At 40.6% G+C, this 21,281-nt stretch overlaps 1 protein-coding gene across 1 annotated transcript in view; it reads left to right on the top strand.

Moving 5' to 3' along the window:
* Positions 1-21,281, top strand: part of TSPAN5 (tetraspanin 5) — an 88,896-nt gene extending 67,615 nt beyond the window's left edge. The window contains exons 3-8 of the mRNA XM_086747421.1: positions 7,452-7,598; positions 9,514-9,684; positions 11,800-11,925; positions 15,056-15,103; positions 15,242-15,358; positions 15,930-21,281. Of these exons, the coding sequence (XP_086603547.1) occupies positions 7,452-7,598; positions 9,514-9,684; positions 11,800-11,925; positions 15,056-15,103; positions 15,242-15,358; positions 15,930-15,995 (675 nt within the window). The 3' untranslated portion in view covers positions 15,996-21,281. The remainder of the gene's footprint in view (positions 1-7,451; positions 7,599-9,513; positions 9,685-11,799; positions 11,926-15,055; positions 15,104-15,241; positions 15,359-15,929) is intronic.

Consider the following 21,281-nt stretch of genomic DNA (forward strand, 5'->3'; position numbering starts at 1 on the left):
TTATTTCCCATCACCCCCATGTGTTCCTGTTTGCCAGTGAATCTAGGTCCTGCAGAGAAGCTTGTGGAAAGGCTAATCCTCTGTTTGTTTCAGAAGATCTTGTATTGCTGAATCTTTTTCTGACCATTTGCTTTTTTTTTTTGTCCCCCCAGTAATGGGATTCTGCAGCAGAGAAGGTTTTTTTCCTGTCTTGGAGGAAATGGAAACAAAAATAATTGTTTTCTCCCATCCTGCTGGTGTTGGTTTCTTTTAACTTTCTAATGGCCCTCTGGGCTGTTGTTTGTCATAGAGACTGTTGTGTTGAGTCCTGTTCTCCTACATGCACTTCCGTGGGCCAAATTCCGTAGACTGTCACAGTGTATCACCTCTTTGTTCCCTAGGATGGTGGTTCTCCTAAGTTGTCTGTGACTCCAGATGCCTTGAATTTTCATTACTAGGTCAGCTTTTCAAAATTGCTGCTGTCTAGAGTGTTTTCAGTTGGAGCCGTTCTCTCTTGTCCTGCTGTATGCTACTGTGCCTGTGAAATCAGCTGTTCAAGAGAAAAGCAATGGCCTAGCAAGCTTCTGGGAACATTTCTGAAACCTTAACATGGCAGTGAGTTCTCTGCTCTAATGACAACCACAAACAGTCTGGAAATCTCACTAGTTTATTAATGCATTTGTGACTCTCTTCGTTTGACCTCATTAGGAACCAGGAATACAATCAGATTGTAGAGGTGTGCCAACACTAGGGCAGTGCTTCAACCAGGATGTCTGTGTTGGCATCCATACATTCTGGGAAAATTAAAGTAACTTTCTGGATACAGCACGCAAAGGCTACGTCTGCTAAATGCAAGTAATGTGGACCAATAGGAGAGGAAATGGTGTTGAAGACCCAACTTAAACACTACACATTTTGAAAGATTTTAATTTTCTTCAGCCTATCTTCTAGTGCGACCTTATGGGCTGAATGCCTGCTAGTGGTTGGAGCATGAGTTATGTTCCAAGGGCACATCTTCATTTGTAAGTAATCTGGTCTGCGTGCTCTGAGACTGCTCCCTGGTGTGAAGGGGAGCATAGATTTTATGCAGTCCCTTTAAATGGATTCCTGAATCTGACCTGGAATGCTAATGTAGACCAAATGCTTATGTGCACTGAAGGTGGCAGCTGGAGTCAGAGATCTGTCTCTGTAAAGTAGTACAAATTGTCCTGATGATCTTAGAGAGTACAGGATGGAGAAGGGGTGAGGATTGCACCCATATTGCTTTTGTAAGTTACTGTTGCTTCCTTATTCTTTATTGATGGGATAAAGGCAAACAGTTGTGCAGCTGTTAAAATCAGGAGGGGTCTTCTTGAGTGTTCAAGACCAGCATTTTTCCTTTGCCTGGTTCTCCCTTGAGCTATGCATGAGATCCAGCTTGTAGGGTGGAGAGCTCTGGCTATGGGGAAAGAATGGCATGACAACAGAGGATCTGTCACTGGATTCAGGCATCTCACACAGCCTATTTTTCTGCCTGTGCTCCCATGCCATAAGATGACTCCAGTTCTGCAGGAGCTTCTGGTGGGCCTGGCTTGGTTGTGTCATGTTTCTTGGTGTGGTGGAAGGCAACACCAACGCCTCTTCACCCCACCCTTTTGTTGGAGAAAAGAGCAGGTCCTACTGTTTCACTTTCTCTCCTGAATTTGGGGCACAGTAGGAATATGAGGTCAGCCTTCCCTGTTGCAAGCCTGCATCATTGTACCCTAGTGATTGACATCAAGTACATTTCACAAATAAAGGAACTTTTTTCGTAACTTCACTGTTATTGATTTAAGTTAATTATGGATGATGCTGTTGTTGCATCATTACCCCAAAACAAATTTTGACTTGTGGTGGATGAAAAGGTTAAATAATAACCCAGACACTGGAACATACAGCAGGCAATTGAGGGTGGGGGAACAGAGCAAGCAGATGAGCTGGAGATCAGCCATGGAACATGTCCTACTGGCTCTCCTTGTGGGACTACAGCAGAGCCCTGGATTGATGCCATTGTGAGAAGAGAAGTATTAGAGTATGTAGCTTTGCACAAAGTGTTTACCGCCAAATAAAGATTACACACATGCCTAAACTACGAAGAAAGTGATGTGCGTGTACCCCAGAAAAATAACTGTGCTTCCCAAATGAGAATGTGGATTTAGGGAAAAAAACCCTATTTCTTCCTTTCAGATGGTAAAGCATCAGTAGTACTTGCAGCTATTTAACAGTAAAGGTTGGACTACTACAGTAGTGTTGCTAAGAAAAATACTTTGCATTTGTAGAAAACCTGACTTTAAAGGATTTACAGGTGACTTGTATAGGTCTTGCATTGGTGCAAGAGATCAGTTGCCAAATAGTCACCTTATGTTCCATGACTGACTGGTCAGCCTGAGCATACAGAGTGTGTCGCTGAAGGATGCAGTGTTAGAATATAAGATTCCTGATTCTCTGCTCAAGCACCTCTGGAAACATTCCCTTCTGCTTTTGGCTAAAGATGGGATCAAGACAGAATTGGTCACTACCAGGTGTTTGTACATCTCTGGCAAACTTTCCCCAGAAGCAGCCATTACAGCCAAAAAATAAGGCATTAGAGAAACTTGTGGTGGATAGGAAAAGTATGTGCCTATAGGACTGTACATTTAGGATTTTTTGGCAGTGTAAAGTGAGATGATACTCTCCAGTCATTGCTCTGCTGCTTGAGGCAAAATGTGCTTTTCTTTAAAGTATTGTACTGCTGTCTTTCTTCAGAGAGCCTATTTGTAAGTATACAGAAAAAACTAAAACTGGGAAACCATGCTTCAGCAGTAAGCAGCAATCTTTTATCAGACTACCTCTGTGCCTCTCTAGCTGTAACCACAGACCGTTGTCTGTGTTTGTCGTTCCTGCTGCTAGCTATTGTTTTATTGCCAAAGCCTCTCTGAAGATCATATATCCTGAGATGTCTCTCCAGAATGCTGATAACTTGGGATTCATATACAGAGAGTACAAATGAGAATTACCCAGTATGTGCTTTGCGCTGTCAGGATGTATTATTTGGGGTTTATCCAAGCTAGGCTTGTGATTGCCATATGTGGACTAACAAAAGATGCACATAAAGGTGCTTTCCAAGTACAACAAACACCAGCAGATAAAGCGTGTGTTGTTCTAGTTCAGTATATATCCAGTCATGGCTACCCTGAGAATTTGGAGCCTGGGGAGACCAGAGATTAGATGGGTGACTTTTGCCAGGTGACTGGTCAACATGTGGCAAGCCAGGGTGCTAAGAAAATGACAGTGCTAAAAAATCAGAAAGGCAATATACAACTGAATCACTAAATTTTGTTGTCATTGACTTTAATGGGAGTGTGACAAAGTGCAAAATGGTGTATTTCTTCTCGCTAACACTTCTTTATATCATGACTAGTTTCTCTAAGAGTTGTGTCCACAAATGTGAGCTGAATTTAACTTGAATTTCTTCTTTCAATTTTACTACTTTCATATGGAAAGAACATGATTAAACACAGTAATTTGCTGTTTGTTTTGTTTGGGGGTTTTTTTTGTTGTTTTGGGTTTTTTTTTGGGGGGGGGGGTAGTGTTTTTGAAGAAAGATAAAGTGTCCCATGAAGAGAGACTTAAATGACTGTTCATCTTTCTGGATTTTTTTTTTTTTTTTTAAGTAAAATAATTACAATACAAAGGCAACTTCCTTTCTGCAGTGACTGTTTTCTCACTCTACTTACACTACTGTCCATTGATTAAAAAATCAGCTAATGTTAAAAGAAATGAATAGCAGTGTTTGCTTTAAGGCAGAATTTCTTCTCATCTTATGTGGACATAGGCACAGAGGAGAAACATGGAAAGGACGTAAAAACTTAGAAGTAGTCATTTTAGAAGTCTCTTTCTCTTGGGGCAGACTTGTGTATGGCCAAGGCCATGACTTCTTCAAAGGTTTATGTGTTACTGGATTGTACTGTTTATTTTACTTGTCATTCTTAGCCAGAAAGTTATGTCTTTGATTTCTTTTCTATGACAAATGTAATGAAGCAAAAGTAGTAGAAAACTTTTGCACAGGTTAACGACAGATAAGTCTTCATTTCAGCCTAGTTTGTACCATCTCATCACTGGTTAGAAAAGGGGACATGCCAACTAGTTTGCTTTGATAGCAATACTGATTCTGAGCAGTGCAGTGTTATATCATGCCTTACCTCTATTTTTTTTTCTATTTAATGAATGACAATAAGACTAGTACTATATGTAACGTAGGAGGAAAGTGATGAATGTGACTTTTAAAATTTTTTTTTTTCCATCACACTCTGTCAGGCAATAGCCTTCTGTAGCAGGAAGGAGAGGAATCCCGTTTGAAAATGTAATTCGTGCTGTTGGTTTATTGTTCATAATTTAAGATTGGGTTGTAGTCAGATTTTTCTTTTGCTTTTAGCATGCTGACCTTTTCTAAGGCTCCTTCCTATGTGTATTGGAGAAATTCACGTGTGTATTCTATCTGGTCTATCATAGTCTGCAGAATTAAAAAGCTTTGAGTAATGTCTTTGTTTACCTCTTGCTCAGTGTCAGTTTTGCTTGTGAAATTATGGAAGTGGCTGCAGACTATGTGGAGTACTGTATTGGGTACATGACTGTATGTTCTAGGTGGTCCAAACTGAGTATGTAAAACAAAACAAAAAAAAACCCCAACATTGCAAGTCTAAAGCCACAGTTGTGAACAGTCATCTGTTAACAATGTTACTAACAACTTTTGGAAATGAGGTTATGATAACTTCCTTCAAAATTATTGCAGTTTTGGGACTATTTCAGCGAAGCAAAGGGGATATGAACAGGGAAAAGCAAAAGGGTGGAGAACTTAATTCTGCAGATAAGGAGCTGTAGAGGTAAAGGTTTATATTTCTGCTTTGCAAGCCACAGCTTCATTCAGGACTCAGTAGGGAAAGCAGTAGCCCAAAGCACTCAGCCTGGGTTCAGGCTTCTTTGAGGAAACACATGGAGAAATGTCTGTTACAGCAGTGTGCTTTGCATTAACCTACAGCACTGGGGAGGTGGATGAAGAAACAGTGATACTTCAGCTTTTTTGCTGCCAAAAGGCTTTAGGAAACTGTAACTATTCCTGTGCAAACTCACTGGAATAAGGAAGACTTTGTACTTGCTTCTTGATAGGACCCATCTGTTCAACATCAGCCAAACTTTGGTTAAAATTCGTTCACAAAAATAAAATAGCTCCTCAGGATTACTGGTGTCACAACTCAAGCTCTGCTTCTAAGGGGTCAGTGGCAATACAAGCAGACTGTGCTGACTGCCCTATCTAAAATACAGCATATGTGGCTTACCCTATGATAGGTCTAACCTAAGTTAGTGCACACTGTCTCCCAAGACAAGTCCTTAAACTACCTTATGTCCTACTAAAAGACTTAACATTATTTTCAAGTTTCTCCTGCTAACTGTTTAATCAGTAGCTCTGCTTTATGTATATAATGAGGTTTTGGCACTGCAGATGCCTGAAGTTGAATGGGCCAGGTATATCTGGTTTGTCAAAATGTGGTGTAAAATTCGTTTTTGCAAGATGCTGCAACCTAGGAGCTCTCTTCTAATTTCTGTCAATTGCTGTAAATACTGAGCATAAAAGCTAAATTCAAGGTGGTATTCTTGCTATTGATGGCTTTTTTTTTTTCTATGATATCATGTGTAACCATGTCCTTACATAAACAATGTATGTGATGAGAAGGCCTGCATGGATGAACAAGGAGCTTCTAGACCAACTGAAAATCAAAAAGGAACCCTACAGAGAGTGGAAGCAAGGACAGGTAGCATGGGAAGATTACAGAGAGGTTGTCTGAGTGGCCAGGGATCAGGTAAGGAAGGCTAAAGCCCTGACAGAATTCAATCTGGCCAGGAACATCAAGGACAAGAAGAAAAGCTTCTTTAGGTATGTCAGCCAGGGAGAAGGAAGGAAATGGGAGATCTGGTTACCTGGGATGTGGAGATGGCTGAGGTACTCCATGATTTTTTTACCTCAGTCTTTGTTGATAAGGGCTCTAGCCAGATCGCCCAGGTTGTGGAAGGCAAAAGCAGGGACTGGGAGAATGAAAAACTGCCCACTGTAGCAGAGGAGCAGGTTTGGGACCATCCAAGGAACCTAAAGGTGCACAGGTCCATGGGACCCAATGAGATGCATCCATGAGTCCTGACGGAACTGGTGGATGAAGTTGCCAAACCGCCGTCCATGATATTTGAGAAGCGGCAGTCTGGAGAGGTTCCCGCCAACTGGAAAAGAGATAACATAACCCCCAGTTTCAAAAAGGGGAAAAAGGAAGACCCAAGGAACCACGGGCTAGTTACTCTCACCTCTATGCCTGGCCAGATCAGGAAGCAGATTCTCCTGGAAACAATACTAAGGCACATGGAAAATAAGGAGGTGATCAGAGACAGCCAATACAGGTTCACTAAGGGTAAATCGTGTCTGACCAATTTGGTGGCCTTCTATGATGGGGTTACAGCATTTGGTGGACAAGGGACAAGCAACTGATGTCATCTTCCTGGACTTGAGCAGAGCATTTGACACTGTCCCACACAACATCCTTCTCTGTAAACTGGAGAGGCATGGATTTGACAGATAGACCACTAGGTGGATAAGGAGTTGGCTGGATGGCTGCACTCAGAGAGTGGTGGTTAATGGCTCAATGTCCAGTTGGAGACTGGTGACAAATGGTGGAGCACCTCTCCTATGAGGACAGGCTGAGAGAGTTGGGGCTGTTCAGCCTGGAGAAGAGGAGGCTCCAGGGAGACCTCATAGCGGTTTTCCAGTACTTAATGGGGCCTACAGGAAAGATGGGGAGAGACTGTTCAGTAGGGCCTGTTGTGGTTTCAGAATAGAGGGAGGTAGATTTAGATTAGATATTAGGAAAAAATTTTTTACAATGAGGGTGGTAGAACACTGGAGCGGGTTGCCCAAAGAGGTGGTGGATGTCCCATGCCTGCAAACGTTCAAGGCCAGGCTGGATCAGGCTCTGAGCAACCTGATCCTAGTGGGGGATGTCCCTGCTCCTTGCAGGGGGGTTGGACTAGATGACCTTTGAAGGTCCCTTCCAACCTTAACCATTCTATGATTCTGTGAAATGCATCTTGGTGTGGGAATGAGTTAAGTTTTGTTCAAATGTCTGTTCTGACTTTCTGGCAAACTAGCTTTCTCATAGCTATAGAAGCAACAAAATGACCTGTGGGTTTCTTGCAGAGGATTCTAGAAGCACTTTTTGTTGTTCATTCCACATGTTGATTCAACAGTATTGTACATAATCACTCTTTTTATCTCTTTTTGAATGCAAAGATTTTCCTAATTGTGTTTTCTTGCTGTACTGCAGAACATTTATTTGCTGTAGTCTGCCTTTTTAAAAAAAAAAAAAATACAAGCAGGATTTGTACAACTGAAAGCTGAACATACCTGTTATCCCTTGGCACTGTTTCCTTCCCAGGGAGTGCTGTCCAATATCTCCTCCATCACCGACCTGGGAGGCTTTGATCCAGTTTGGCTCTTCCTGGTGGTAGGAGGAGTTATGTTCATTTTGGGATTCGCAGGATGCATTGGAGCTTTGCGAGAAAATACGTTTCTTCTCAAATTTGTAAGTAGCCTTTGCAGCTATGGCATTCATCAGTTACATAGCATAAGTCATGTTCTCTGTTCTCGCTTAACTGTGTAAAGACTTTAAAATGTCTTTTGGGGAGCCGAAGGTGTTATCTAATGTGAGAGTACTGTTCTGTGAATCACTTTTGCTTAACTCTTAACACTTTACAGCCCTTCAGTCTCTGGTGCTTACTGGTTTTTTAAGGTTCAAAACTACTGACGGTAAGAATTGTAACATGGAACTACTGCTTTTCATGTGCATATTGCCTAACATTTTGCTTTCCTGTCGCAAAAAGAGATATACATTTCTGCTGAGAATCTGCATACTGAACTTTGAGTCCCTAACAAGCTGCCTGTGAAATATGAGCAATGTAGATACACCCCTGAATGTGACCTGTGGGATTTCTGCTGTGCAATCCCCCTCATGGTACAGAGAAGATAGGACTGTTGGGAGGCGTTGCTTGCTGGTATCCTCAGTTCTGTACTGTTCAGCTGATTTGAAAGGGCTTCATTGGTTACTGTCAGTGCTGGGGTCTGAGAGGGAGAAAGGGAGGAGAATGTGCCCAAGGATAGGGAAAGAAAACAGAAGTTGTCTTCTTGACCTCTGGGCTGGACTGTTAGTTGTGGAAGGAGCTGCTGATAGGCAAACATACCCGAGTACCCAAAATGCTTTTATCTAAGTAGCCTGATCCTGTTTTTTGAAAGCTCTCCTCCTGTGAGCTTTGAAGATGAGGATAACAGTATCGTGTTCCATTTTAGATAAAATTAAAATTTATAATAAAAATTCAAGATTCTTTCCTCCACCACCCCGACTACCAGAGGTGGGCACAGCCTGGGTAGTAGTTATGTCTTCATAACTGTTAAGTGTTAATATGTACGTGAAAAGGCTTTCAGTGAAACAACTGCCTTCAAGTGACATGTTTGGCTCCCACAGACCTGTTGTATAAGGGGAAGAGGCAGTTGAGAGGTATAGTATTGGAGGCATTTATAAAGCAGCTTGGGATATTTCTAGCTTGCTCTAGTCTCGCTTTAAAAACAAAAAAATAGGGAGGGGGTGGAAGCTGTTGTAACACTTTTTTTTTTCTCCTCTTTTTTTGCTTGTCTTAGCTTGCCTATAATGAACCCATCTACTGTACCAGAAATAGCTTCCTATACAGCAGCTGCAAGAGAAATTAAAAAGGCCTCTGAACAAACACAGGGAGCATATTAAAATGAAACTCAAAGGCGCAGTTGCAAAAGGGATGGACTTCCAGTATACGAGGACCCCTGTGTGTTTTAAAACAGTGTAGACTCAGTGGAGATGCTTAGAGAAAGTGGCAGATCATTAGTAATGCCTTTGGCATCCATTGCATTTGCATTAATCATAGCAGCCTCATTTGGCTTTAATGTGGATGTGAGTCATTCCATAGACATTCTGCTTCAACTTAGTCATCAATTAATTTCTGCTGTTACCAATTTTTGCTTTATCCACTTAGGCAAAGCTTTACTAATGAGAGTATCTAAAGAAAAATTCATTTAGAAAGCATTTCATTGGCACTGTTGGTTGTTTATTTGTTTGAAAATGTGCCTGTGTAGAAATTTAAGCTGAGTTTTCAGAGGGCTCTAGAGGTGGCAAGTTTTCTGTTGAAATTTACAGTGAATTCTCCTGGGGCCTCCTTGAAAATTCCAGTGAAATGTCCAAAATTTGAATCCATTGGCATTTTTATTATTTGTTAAAATAGAATTAAGATTCCTGTCCCACAGCTCTAATTAAAAATGATGTATTTTTAATTTAAAATTTCCTGTGTGCTGGAATTTCTTGAACTTGCCCTGAAATAGATAAAGCCCTAAAACTGGACGTAATTGTGAGCATTGAAAGGGAAGTTTTTGGCCATAAAGCAAATTAATCTTAGCCCTTTTATTTTTCTTCACAGTTTTCTGTGTTTCTTGGAATTATTTTCTTCTTGGAACTCACTGCTGGTGTTCTAGCATTTGTTTTCAAAGACTGGATAAAGGACCAGCTGTATTTTTTTATAAACAACAACATCAGAGCATACAGAGATGACATTGATTTGCAAAACCTCATAGACTTCACACAAGAATATGTAAGTTGGACTATGTTTATTTTTTTTTGTTAAACTTACTTTAAAGAAATACTCTATTTTTTTACTTACCATCTGTTTGGTGTCTTCAAGGAACAACAGAAATACTCTAGCATATAGTACTTTTGGATATATATATGTATATTTCTCTTTACAGAAGTTCTGAAAACACACAGCACCTGTGATAAGTGGCTTATTTGTTGATGAGCAAAACAAGCTGGAGAGTTGGGGTGACTTATTCTTGAAGACTTATAGATAGTGTGTCAAATAATACAAGTTAACCATCAGTTAAACATCAGAAGCTGATGCGTCTTTGTGTTCATTTTTTCGAGCATATTCCATATGTGTATGAAGATATTTTAGAGTTATGGAGGGGAGAGGTGTTGAAAATATTTTATAGTAGGAGCTATAACATCAGTTTAAAAAAATTAATTATTTTCTAAGCTTAATTTGTTTCTGAGGTGAATGTTGGTGTTGTTTTAGCAATGTTACAGGTGCTATACCTCTAATGTTGCTTGAAATAGGGATGAGTGTGTGCATGGAAACTGTTATGTGGCTAACGCTGCATACATTTGGCTTTCATACAGCTTAAAAGAAGCAGCCTGTAAGCTATACCACACTGCAGAGTGGCAGAGATGTTTAGCTGGTCTGAGGAAAACTACCGTGTTATTTCTTTTCAAGTAGACTTAATGCAATTAGCCTAACAAATTGGGCAACTTATAAAGTTCTCATAGGAAATATCTAAATTACGCTACATCTGCACTTGGAAGGAGAGATGTACAGGTTAAACTCTGTAATTTGTCAGTGTGTGTAAAGGAGTCTTGCACTGACTTTTGCACGCAAGTTACTTTGCCAGTACCTTCGTGCTCCACTACTCAATTCTGGCCTGTGTTGATGAACTCCTCTTTGAATTTGGCCCTGTGTAGCTAACATGGTGAAGTGTTGGTTGAAATAATGTTTACTAATTTTTGTACATTCTGCAATTAATTCAATTCAGTGTTTAATGCCTTGGGGGGAAAAATGATGAGTGAGTAACAGGATGTGGATTCTTGCACTGGTTTGAATCTTGTCCAGTTGGGAGAAGGTCAGAGGTCACCACAGTCTGAAAGCAGTGGTCCGCTTGTATGCCACCAAAAGGCAGGCACTACAAAAAACTTACTCTCCTAACTGGATTAGCCGTCTTGACAGATAAGTCAGGGACAGCATGAGTCTGGAGACCAAGCTATTTTTTCAGCTAGTAGAGATAATGCTTGAAGACAACATGTTCAGGTATTGCAGAGGGAGCTGTGCTACATCTAGAAAGAGAGAATTGCCATTACAATGCTTTAAAAAATGTGATTTGTTTGGGTTTTAATTTTTTTTTTAAGCTGACAGATGGATTCATTAGCTCCTTAAATGCTGTAAACCATCAGTGCTCCACTGATCTGTAGTCCGTTCTTTGTATGTTCAGCAAGTTTTACCAATTCTTTGTGTGTTCAGCATGTTTTGCCAGAAACTAAGCCTACCAATTTGGCATATTTACCTTTTGAAGGATTCTGCCTGCCTTCAGGACAGATGTTACTTGTGCAGCATGTGATGCTCAGGAAACAATGTAATCATACTGTTTGATGTACAGCCAGGCAAAGATTCCCCCAAACCTCAAAAGGAGTAGCTATACCCGAAGTGTAGCCCTTGGAGCTGATTAGTTTTGTTGAGAACCCAGGGCACATAAGGCTGGACAGAGTATCATACTCTTGGCTATACTGTCCCTGAGGCCTGAGCAACGCTGTGGTACTGTGTAGGCTTATCAGCTCACACCATGGGTTTCTCTCCAGAGAGCAGCCTTGCAGGGTGTGAACATAACTTTAATCACATTATGATTTTAGAACAACTTACAGGTTTGGAGTGGTCTTAAAAAAACCAAAACAAACAAACAAAAAAAACAAAAAAAACCCAAACAAAAAAACACCCAAACAAACAAAAAAAAACCCAACAAAACCAAGCCAGCTTCAATTAAACCAGAGGGAATCTCAGATTTTGTTTTGAAAGCCAGAGGGAAACTGACAATGATGATACATGTTACTAATGCTGATATTTGTTTGTTCTGAAAGTCAAGAAACTCTCCTTTCTTTGTTCTAGTGGCAGTGCTGTGGGGCTTTTGGAGCTGATGACTGGAATCTTAATATTTACTTCAATTGCACAGATTCCAACGCAAGTCGAGAGCGCTGTGGTGTGCCATTCTCTTGCTGCACTAAAGACCCTGCCGTAAGTGACAGTCAAGAGGGTAGAATGATTCTGCTGTTCCAATTTTGAATAACTAGAAGATTTTTTTTTTTTTCTTTTTCTGGAAGTCATGCAAGATCATTACCTTCTCACCAACCGGTATTTTTTTTTTGTAGTTGCAGCTCAGCTTAACCACTAACTTTTCTGCAGTCAGCAAAAATCCTGAGCTAATTTAAGTCTTCATTGTATGCTGTTTGCTGCTTTTCATTAGAATGAGAGAACCCCAGGTTTGGCTGAACATACATGTATCAATTTTAGCAAGTACAAAAAGCAGAAGCCCTTAATGAGTTGAAGGATATGAGCTTTCAGTTGAATATCATCAGGATATTTAATTTGCTGTCTTAAAGAACAGCAGCTCTAAGATCAAACACTAAAGCAGGTATTACTCATTATTTAATGCAGTGTCCAAAGGTTGCAGCCAGTTTGGCCCAGTTTGTGCTAGGTATGGTGACGAATGGCAGTCTGTGCTCTGAAGAATTGACACATGTTTGCATTAGAAACTTGAGTTGGGTATGGACATCTTTACACGCTCTTTTTTTTTCCCCTTTAAAACTCCTGCTTGTCCTACAGTGACCTGAAATGAGACTTGAAAGGGCAGAAATTGTTTGAGGGAACAGCTTTGGATGATCAAGCAGAAAATGTTGGAACCGTGCATTACTAGTATGGACATGATCAAGAATGAAGGATAAAGTGTAGGGAAGTAGTTCACTGACAGTGAAAGGCTTGGGATAGGGATGAGCGTGTGCATGGAAACTGTTATGTGGCTAACACTGCTTACATTTGGCTTTCATACAGCTTAAAAGAAGCAGCCTGTGAGTGCTTGTGTTATCTAGTACTTCACCTGTGGCTTTTTCTTCACCTGGAGTGACTTACAGACTTGAATGTATGAGTCTGTAGCACTGACTGAAGTTAGGCAAGTTGCCAACAGGCACTTCAGGTGCTTCCTGCCTTGCTAATGCAATGCAGTTGCTGCTCCCAGCATCCAGTCACTAGTGCTGCTCTCCCCCTCTCCTGCTAATGCACTGCCATTTGCACAAGCTGCATTCTGGTTCCTCTGCAGTGAACGTGTCTTCACAGTAGTTTGAATCTCTCCCACAAGCACTTCTGAAAATGTTTTAATGAAATATTAAAATAAAATGGAAAGTAGGTTAGGCTCAAGCATTGCATTATGCTTAGGATTCCCCTTACTGTTTGCCCATCTGCCCACCCACCCACACAGAGAGGTCATCACAACCCAGTTTTAACAATATAGTTGTTATGAAACCAAACCAGTGACAGCAGTACAAGGTAATCCTATAAATACATAATCCACGCTGAGGTTCTCTCTCTCTGTCTTTGAGTGTATGTGGTTATACAGTTTCTTAGGGGGTGATACAGCAACCAGAAATTTAAACCTAAGTTTCATTCATTGTAGGGAAGCAACACGCTTAATTGCTTTTAAAATAAAGACTAAAAATAATAATGTTTCTAAAAATATTAGAAGTCATGTGTGTAATGGATATAATTGTAACCAAGCTGTGACTGGTTCAATTACAGTGATAAACACAGGTTTGTTTTGTGGAAAAGCAAATTTGTCCCTTTTGGAATTAGGATGCAGTGTTGGACTGATGCAAAAAGTTATGTGGATGCTTTATTGAACAGGACTTTTAGTTTAGCTTGAATCAGGAAGTGGTAAGTTTAAGGTAGGCCAAAATAAGTCTCCTTTAAAATGAATTTGGACTCCTGTAGTTCACTTTGCTGTAGTTTATCAGGTTGAAATGTTCCAAATTCCTGAACAGGCAAGGCCTAGAAAAGTGGATTTATTTCCATTTCATTCTTCATGCTTTCTTTTGGTTAAAAAATTCCAAGACTAAAGGCAGTAGTCACTGATGATAAAGCAAGTAGGCATTCAGTACAAAGAAGAAAGCTTAAAATTCCTCTGCTGGAATCTTATCTACTTTTACAGCCTTGAAGTGCGTGGCACTGTTATATTGTAGATCCTGGAACAGAAGCTTTCATATCGTTAAAAGACAGAAATTGCTTAAATCTTAAAGGTCCATTGAAGGAATCCAGCTTGGACAACTCACAGGATGTGACCTGTTGATGTACTTCCTGCAAAGGAAGGAAACACTTAAAGGAGCTTTTAACTACTGATAGGAGGAGATACTTTTTTCTGTATGGCTGCTATTTAAAATCTATTTCTCTGCTGGCTGCCATTCTCACTTCCCACAAGTTGATTAAATTGTGATGTTCAGTACACCTAGCTACTGAAAACCGGATTGATTTTTCTCACTTCCTTGAGTAGTTCCTTCTGCTCACTGTTACTATATAAGCCATAACTTAATATTTTGCTGCCATTGTGGCTGATGCCAAAAGTAGTTGCTTCATTTTATTGCCCTGAAATAACGCTGTATACAGAGTAAATGCAGCTTCAGCTTCCAATGAGTAGCACTTGTTCGCTAGGAGAAGTCTGCCATAGCCTATTTTATTACCTGTGCTTTGGAAGTACTAAAGCAGAGACAGTAGGAAAAAAATAACCTCCTTTCCCAATGGTATCAAGCTCCTGTAAGAAAGACTAGGCAGTAAGAACTCATTATGCCATTACTTCTTTCTCCTCCCTAGTTTTTTGAAAGGAACTAGGTACTTTATATATTTCTACAGACATCCTTGGTAAGAACTTGCAGCTTCTGCAACAGAACTGCCCCTTCTCACCTCTTCATGCTGCACAGACTGAATTCTGAAAATGTTAACCGTAGTCTTGGCATATTTTTCAGTATAGACAAAACCTTTTCGGCAGAAGGTTCTTTCACTTCAAATAGATGTTCCCTAATCCCTTTACTCTGACGTCTGAATGCTTGCATCTGGGACATGGAGTTCACCCAGGTGGAGGGCTGGATTTCCCAGCTTGCTGCCCTGAGAACTGGAATTATTTTTTGACCATGTGCTTTTGTTTGTTGCAAATAATTAATAGCGCTGAATGGAAGAGGAAGGGGTTTTTAAAAAGCAATATGGTAACCAAAATTAGCGTGACTGTCTTACTACATGCAAGGCTAACTCTGAGGAGCTGGGAGAGGGTGTTTGGGAGACACTTCACTGATTGCCTCTCATCTGTCTCTCTCTCTCTCTCTCCTAGGAAGATGTTATTAATACTCAGTGTGGCTATGATGCAAGGCAAAAACCAGTAAGCAATTTTTTTTTTTTTTTTTTTTTTAAATGTGGTATGTTAAAGATCTGAATCTGTCTTGCAAGAGCAGGTTATTCTACTGCTGGGATGGTTGAATGTAATGATCTCTGTTTTCTTCCCTCTTCTCCTTGGCAGGAAGTTGATCAGCAGATTGTTATCTACACTAAAGGCTGTGTCCCTCAGTTTGAGAAATGGTTGCAGGACAATCTTACCATAGTTGCTGGTATATTCATTGGGATAGCATTACTGCAGGTAAACATCATGTTCCCTGTAATGAATTACACAGAAGAGTAACAGATAAATAGAATATATGAGGCAGGAACTGCCTGTGAGAAGTGGAAATACAGTGTCAGTTGCACCTAGAAATATGATGTCCATTAGGTTTTAGTGAGGGGAGCTAAATGCATGAGGCTTTCTTTGTGTTAAGGAGTATTTAATTTTTATCTATAAGGATGCATTCTTTTCTTTTCACCTGTTTGCAAGTCAAAACCTACACTCTGTGTTAGATAAAAATTAAGTAGAGATTTTTAAGCCTATACAGAGCTACTGTTTCTGATGGCGCTTAAATGAGCAGTGAAAAGCCTTTACAGTTGCTTTTGTGAAGAAAGTCTAGAACTGTTCAATTTCCTGGAACCCAGTGGCACTATAAAAATACTTACAAGAGGTTTTTTTATATTCTTCCTTCTTCCCACGCTTACTATCAATTTGATTTCTAACTTTCTGTTGTTTGTTTTCAAATCAAAGTTTTGTATAACCTAAGGAGTTTGCCTGTGTGAAAAGAGTTGTCCGATGCTCCAAATGAATGAACTGTTGTCTCTTCCAGATATTTGGGATATGCTTAGCCCAGAATTTGGTTAGTGACATTGAGGCTGTCAGAGCCAGCTGGTAAAACTGCTGAAGTAACCACAACAAGACACTGGACAACCGAAACCCTCTGAAACCTTCAGTGTGTCGCTCCGACACCAAGCTGTATGGACATGGGTGACAGGGAAGCCTTCTCTCCCAAGTAGTCTCAAGTCTAAGTTCCTGATATTGCAGTGAACTCATGTTTCTTTGGAGTGGAGGAGAGAAGAGTGGGCTATTTAAAATCTGCTGCTCACTGACAGTTTTTTATTTGTTTGTTTGTTTTAAACCACCAGTTTGAAAGCTGTTGAGCCATGAATCTCTACTGTATTCTTGATCCTGAGTAACAAGTGGACACTTTTTATAAATTGGTGTATTCAGTGGGACAGAGCTGCATTGTTATAGTCTGTGGATATGCTGTTTATTCTTCGTATCATGAGCTCTTCGATAGCTGCCAAATATTCCTGAGACGTTCCCTCTCCTCACCAGTCTGTAGAGGAACAATCTTCTTGTTTTCACAGCTAAACACAGCTACAGGTCTAAATCCATCAGGAAGCAACTTTCTATGCATCTATTGTACAGTAAAAAAAATTGTTTTTAAAGCAAGGGAAATTTTTTTTTTTACGCAAGCTTCCAGCCATCTCCCTGGAGTACTTTGAGGTTGGAATCAGCAAGCTTACAGGGAGAATTGCCTAATTTTATCAATATCTTTCTTCCTTTCTCCACCCTTGTATGAAGGGAAAGGAGTTTTATATTTGACAAACAGTGGTTGTAGAGCCTTTGGTTGCTGCCATACCTTAGGACATCAGTCTCTTAAGGCAAGGATGAGATATAACTGTATAAATGTATGAAAGAAGTGTGGATGTTGGGTCCAAGTGAATAATATTATTCAAAGAATGAATTATATATTAACTTAAAAAATCAAAATGTATGTATCTGATATAGCTAAATCTTTTGTTTCTCTGGAATTTAGTGTAACCTAATGTATTTGGGGATCTCACTAATATTAATGCTTTGATATACTTGTGCAAAGTTTCTTTTAAGATAATTCCTTGTTCTGTTCCTAGCTAAGGCTTGGTCTTCCTTTTTTTTTTTTTTTTTTTTTTTTTTCTTTAATTCCTTTTACTTGCATGAGCTGTGGAGTAAGAATCTGTGACACACCAGTGCTTTAAATCTGTGCATATGTTTTAATACGATCTAATCCAAACTTATTTATTGCTAAATGCATGTGATTATGGAAAGATCATATCTCATTTCCTCGAAAGTTGGAGAGAACAGCTTTTGCCAGAGTAAATGCTTACCTCCAGTGAACAAATCCTTGCTATGGAGATGTGTCTCCCTTTGTTGCTCTAAATGCAACAAAAAGCTTTCTTGAAGCAATGGAATAAAAGTTTTGAAATAGAAGCTGGTATTAGGATCAGCCAAGACAGACTCTTTTGAATTGGACAAAAGAGAGTAGAATTTGGAATAAAAGCACAAGTAGTGGAAGAAGAATTAGACGAGACTCCATCTAGCTTAGAGGTTTTGATTCATTCTTCTTCACTAGTAATAGTGAACTTACAAATGTGACCATGGCCTAGGTAGCTTGCACTTTGTACAAATCTAGCTTTTGTTGTATGACCCTTCTCGGTATCTGCAGAGCCAGTCCTGAAAGCTGTGAGCTCTCAGCTCCTGCTTTGCTCAGGTAGTGGCAAAGGGTGTGTAGCACCACTTTGTAAGAGCTTAGCATCTTTCTGAGGTGAGTTTCCTAAAATGAAGTATGCGGAGTAGAAGAGATGAATGCATTGCTTTCAAAGCTTCCCTGTTCTGGGGGATGGATGGAAGGCTGATATGATGCCCTATTAAGGTCCTTTCTAGTCCTATGACTTTTAAAAGTATATGTACCCTTGCACATTTTGCCTTTTTGTGCTTTAGTCAGCCATGGTTTTTGCCCCTCTGAAGGCTGTTGGTAGGCACACTGGTGCTCCACAGATGCCGCAGACAGTCCTGTTGTCCTCCTGTCTTGGAGCATTACCTCATCCTCTCTGGTTAACTCCCACTGACTGGCTCTGAATCAGGCAGCCTCTATATCCTTTGGTATCTGCTGTTAAAGGCCAGTCATGACTCAGAGTAATTTTTTTTTTAAAGCCTTCAAAAGCAATTATAATTCACTGTCCTTAATAAAGTTGGTTCCACCTCACTACAGTGTTATGTTTTTCTTAGCCACTCCTCAACTGGAGGAATTACTAGTGTTTATTTTCCCCAAAAGGACACACCACTTTGCCTGATAGCAGCAGAACAGACAGATCATCAGCCCAGTGTTGCTGCACTGAGACAAAATGGTGTGCGGAGAAGTCAGGGCAGCGTGGTTGAGGAAGTAACCCCTCCACCCAAGAGCCTTGATTGTGACCCAGCACTTAGGAGAAAAAGCCTACAGAAACATTCCTTATTGCCACTGATCTTGAATACTGCTGTTGCTGCTGTGGGCTTCTGAAGACAACTTCAACTTCATTCTTCCGCTTGAATTTCTGCGGTTGTACTGTATTGGCCTTCTGTCTTGTCACGCTGTTCTCTGAGTTCCAGTCTGCTGGACGTGCTGTTGGCAATGTCAGACTGATAGGAAGGTAAACGCTCTGAGGTGAGCAAATTTTGTTCTCACTATGTGCACATGTACACACGAATGTGCAACATTTCTCCTGAGTCCCAGAATGACTGACTGTTCTTATAAAAACCACTAAACTTATTTTTCTAGAGCATGTCTTTATTGCTGCAGATCCTCCCCTCTTCCCTGCTGCCAGGAGATACTCTTATTTTCCTCGTTTTTGCAGTTGTTTGATGGATGCATACTGAGTGTTCAGGATTAGCTGTCTATATTGGACATTTAAAGCCCACATTTTTTTTTTGTCTACAAATCGGGTAAGATGTCCTAGAAATACCCCATCAGCAGCTACTCAGCAGCTTAGGTGTCCAGTTTGGAAAGCTTGTGGAAGGCCTTGGAAATCAATCTATTGTCAAAGCCTGCCAAGTGCAAGCAAGCTTTCTTCCAGAAAACTTTGTGAAAACTTAGGTGAGCTGCAACTAGAGCACAACTGCTGGCTGCGTGGGCTCGTTTTCTCAAGCAATAAGATATGGTAGGCAGTACAACTTCTTGGCAATTTCCCGCCTGCCTGGTGTGGTGGTGGGGTAGATGTGAGTTCAAGAGGTCAGTCTAATTATCTTTAGTGTGCAGTAGTTGTTCAGAAATTTCTTATCAGGCTGATGGCCCTTGTGGAGTGTGAAGCAGCTCGGTTTGCTGGGTGATTCATATGGGATGGTGGCATTGCTAACAAGGGGTCTGGTAGCTTCAGCAGTAGCCCTGGCTTTAAAGCTGTTTCCAAATTCCCCACTGACCCTGGCCAAAGGGCATCACAGTCCTTGCTCCTCTGCTTTCTAAATACTCTCCATATTCACGGGCCGTTCTGTTGTTTGAGCTCTTTTTTTTTTTTCCGCCTTTTTTCTTGTCCTTTTTTTTTAATTAATAGCCTAAATACAAATGTTTGATTTGATCTGATTTGTCTCTGTGTGTCTGTTTAAGTAGCAGTAGGCTCTCTTTGCTTCAAAATCCATAATTTTGATTGTGCCCCTTAAAGCTGTGGAGGTGCTTGCTCCGGTGTGTTCTGTGCTGACAGCCGCCTTCTCTGCCCTTTGAGAGAGAAGCTAATTGTAGTTCTGGTGTGTAAATAGTGTTTGAAATGTAAATAGTAGCATGCAGATTAAATGATTCTTGCACATGACTGCTTTTCACCCTAAAAGTGTTTATTACAGAAAGGCAAGGTGGCCACCGCGAGAGCTGGGTGGAAACTGGCCCCGAGGCGAGGCGGGAGCGCTTCGGTCGCCTGTCCTCTACTGTCTGCCAGCGACCTGCAGCGGGCACCGGGGGCGGTGGAGCCCCGGCAGCCGGCCCGGCTCCGGTTAGTCGCAGGACCTGCCTGGCCTTTTCCCTTTGCTACCTGGCATGAGAAGAGCATTAGCCTGTAAAAAACGGAGGGTGGGAGCCGGCACCCCCTACCACTTACGGGAGGTTGCCATCACTTGCGGCAGGATTAAACATGGTGCTATAAGAACTGTCCCGGACGTTAATCTGTGTTTTTACTACTTTAGAGATGCCCTTGGTAAAATGGATTTTGATTAATAATGTTGGTTGCAAGAGAAACTCTCGTGTGAATTTTTGATTGTTTTCCTTCTTGCTGTGCGTGCCTTTTGCGTGCATTGAAAGGGCAGTTCTGCAAATACCTAGGAAGGAGACTAGATCTCAACAGGTGTCAAGCACTGTTGAAGGTTCCAGTTCCTCCCTCCCATTCTTGATTTCTCTCTGAAGCTTTTTCAGATATCTGTAATTGGTCATGAAACTGTCTAAAGCAAACAAAACGAAACTACTCTGTTGGATCTGTTGGGTACCATTACCATCCATTAACTACCAAAATTTGCCACTTGAAGAAAAGAAAGGGGAGGGGGAAAAAAACCCCAATGTTTCCCTTAACATGCAGTATAAAAATAAGTGTTGTGACCACTAGCGTGCACCAGGCAGCACTGCTGGCTGTCTTTGTGTTTTGGCAATATACACGTGTTAATAAAAAGCTCCATCCGTATGTGTGTTCATGATCATGCTGTGTACATAGTAGAGACGGACCTGATGCTACCTTGAGCTCTGTCGAGACTGGGATTTGGGTTTTGTGACTCAGACCTGTCTCCGATACATGTATTCCAGATTAGTTCCAACTGAATCTCTCCCTCTGGTTCGTCCTGGGGTGTACGGCAAGGTGTCGATATTTACCCTTTGTGTATCATTCCTTTTTATACGAATGTATTCTCTTGTGTTCCTTTTTATCAGTTGTAAAATTGATTGTAAAAGCCAACTACACTTACTGATTGAAAGTATTGCTATAACAGAACTGCATGCCCAGTAGAGTTTGACTTGAGCTTTAGTTTTCTGGTTTTGGACTGGTTACCTTCAGTCTAGGAGAAAAGCATAGATCAGGTGCATAATGTATTACTTGTCATCTTTAGCGTTAGACTGTGGTATTGTATCACATGCTGATCTCAATGGATGTAACTGGAGTCTACTTAGGAAGTTAATGCAACTTCCTGGTAATTCATTTTAAGCTATTGAAAGTGGTCTTGATCATGCTACTTGTGTTCTTGGGTTTTTGTTTTTTAATAGAGGCATTTTTTAGGAATGTTTTAATACACTTATGATGGACAATACAATAGTTTTAATAGTTGTGCAGTATTCTGTATTTACTTGAAGTAAATCATTTTATATGCAATTTGTTAGATAATAACAATTTTATAAATAAAATTGCGTGAAATACGA

This window comes from Chlamydotis macqueenii, chromosome 4, assembly GCF_036417535.1.
Source record: "Chlamydotis macqueenii isolate bChlMac1 chromosome 4, bChlMac1.mat, whole genome shotgun sequence".
NCBI lineage: Eukaryota > Metazoa > Chordata > Aves > Otidiformes > Otididae > Chlamydotis > Chlamydotis macqueenii.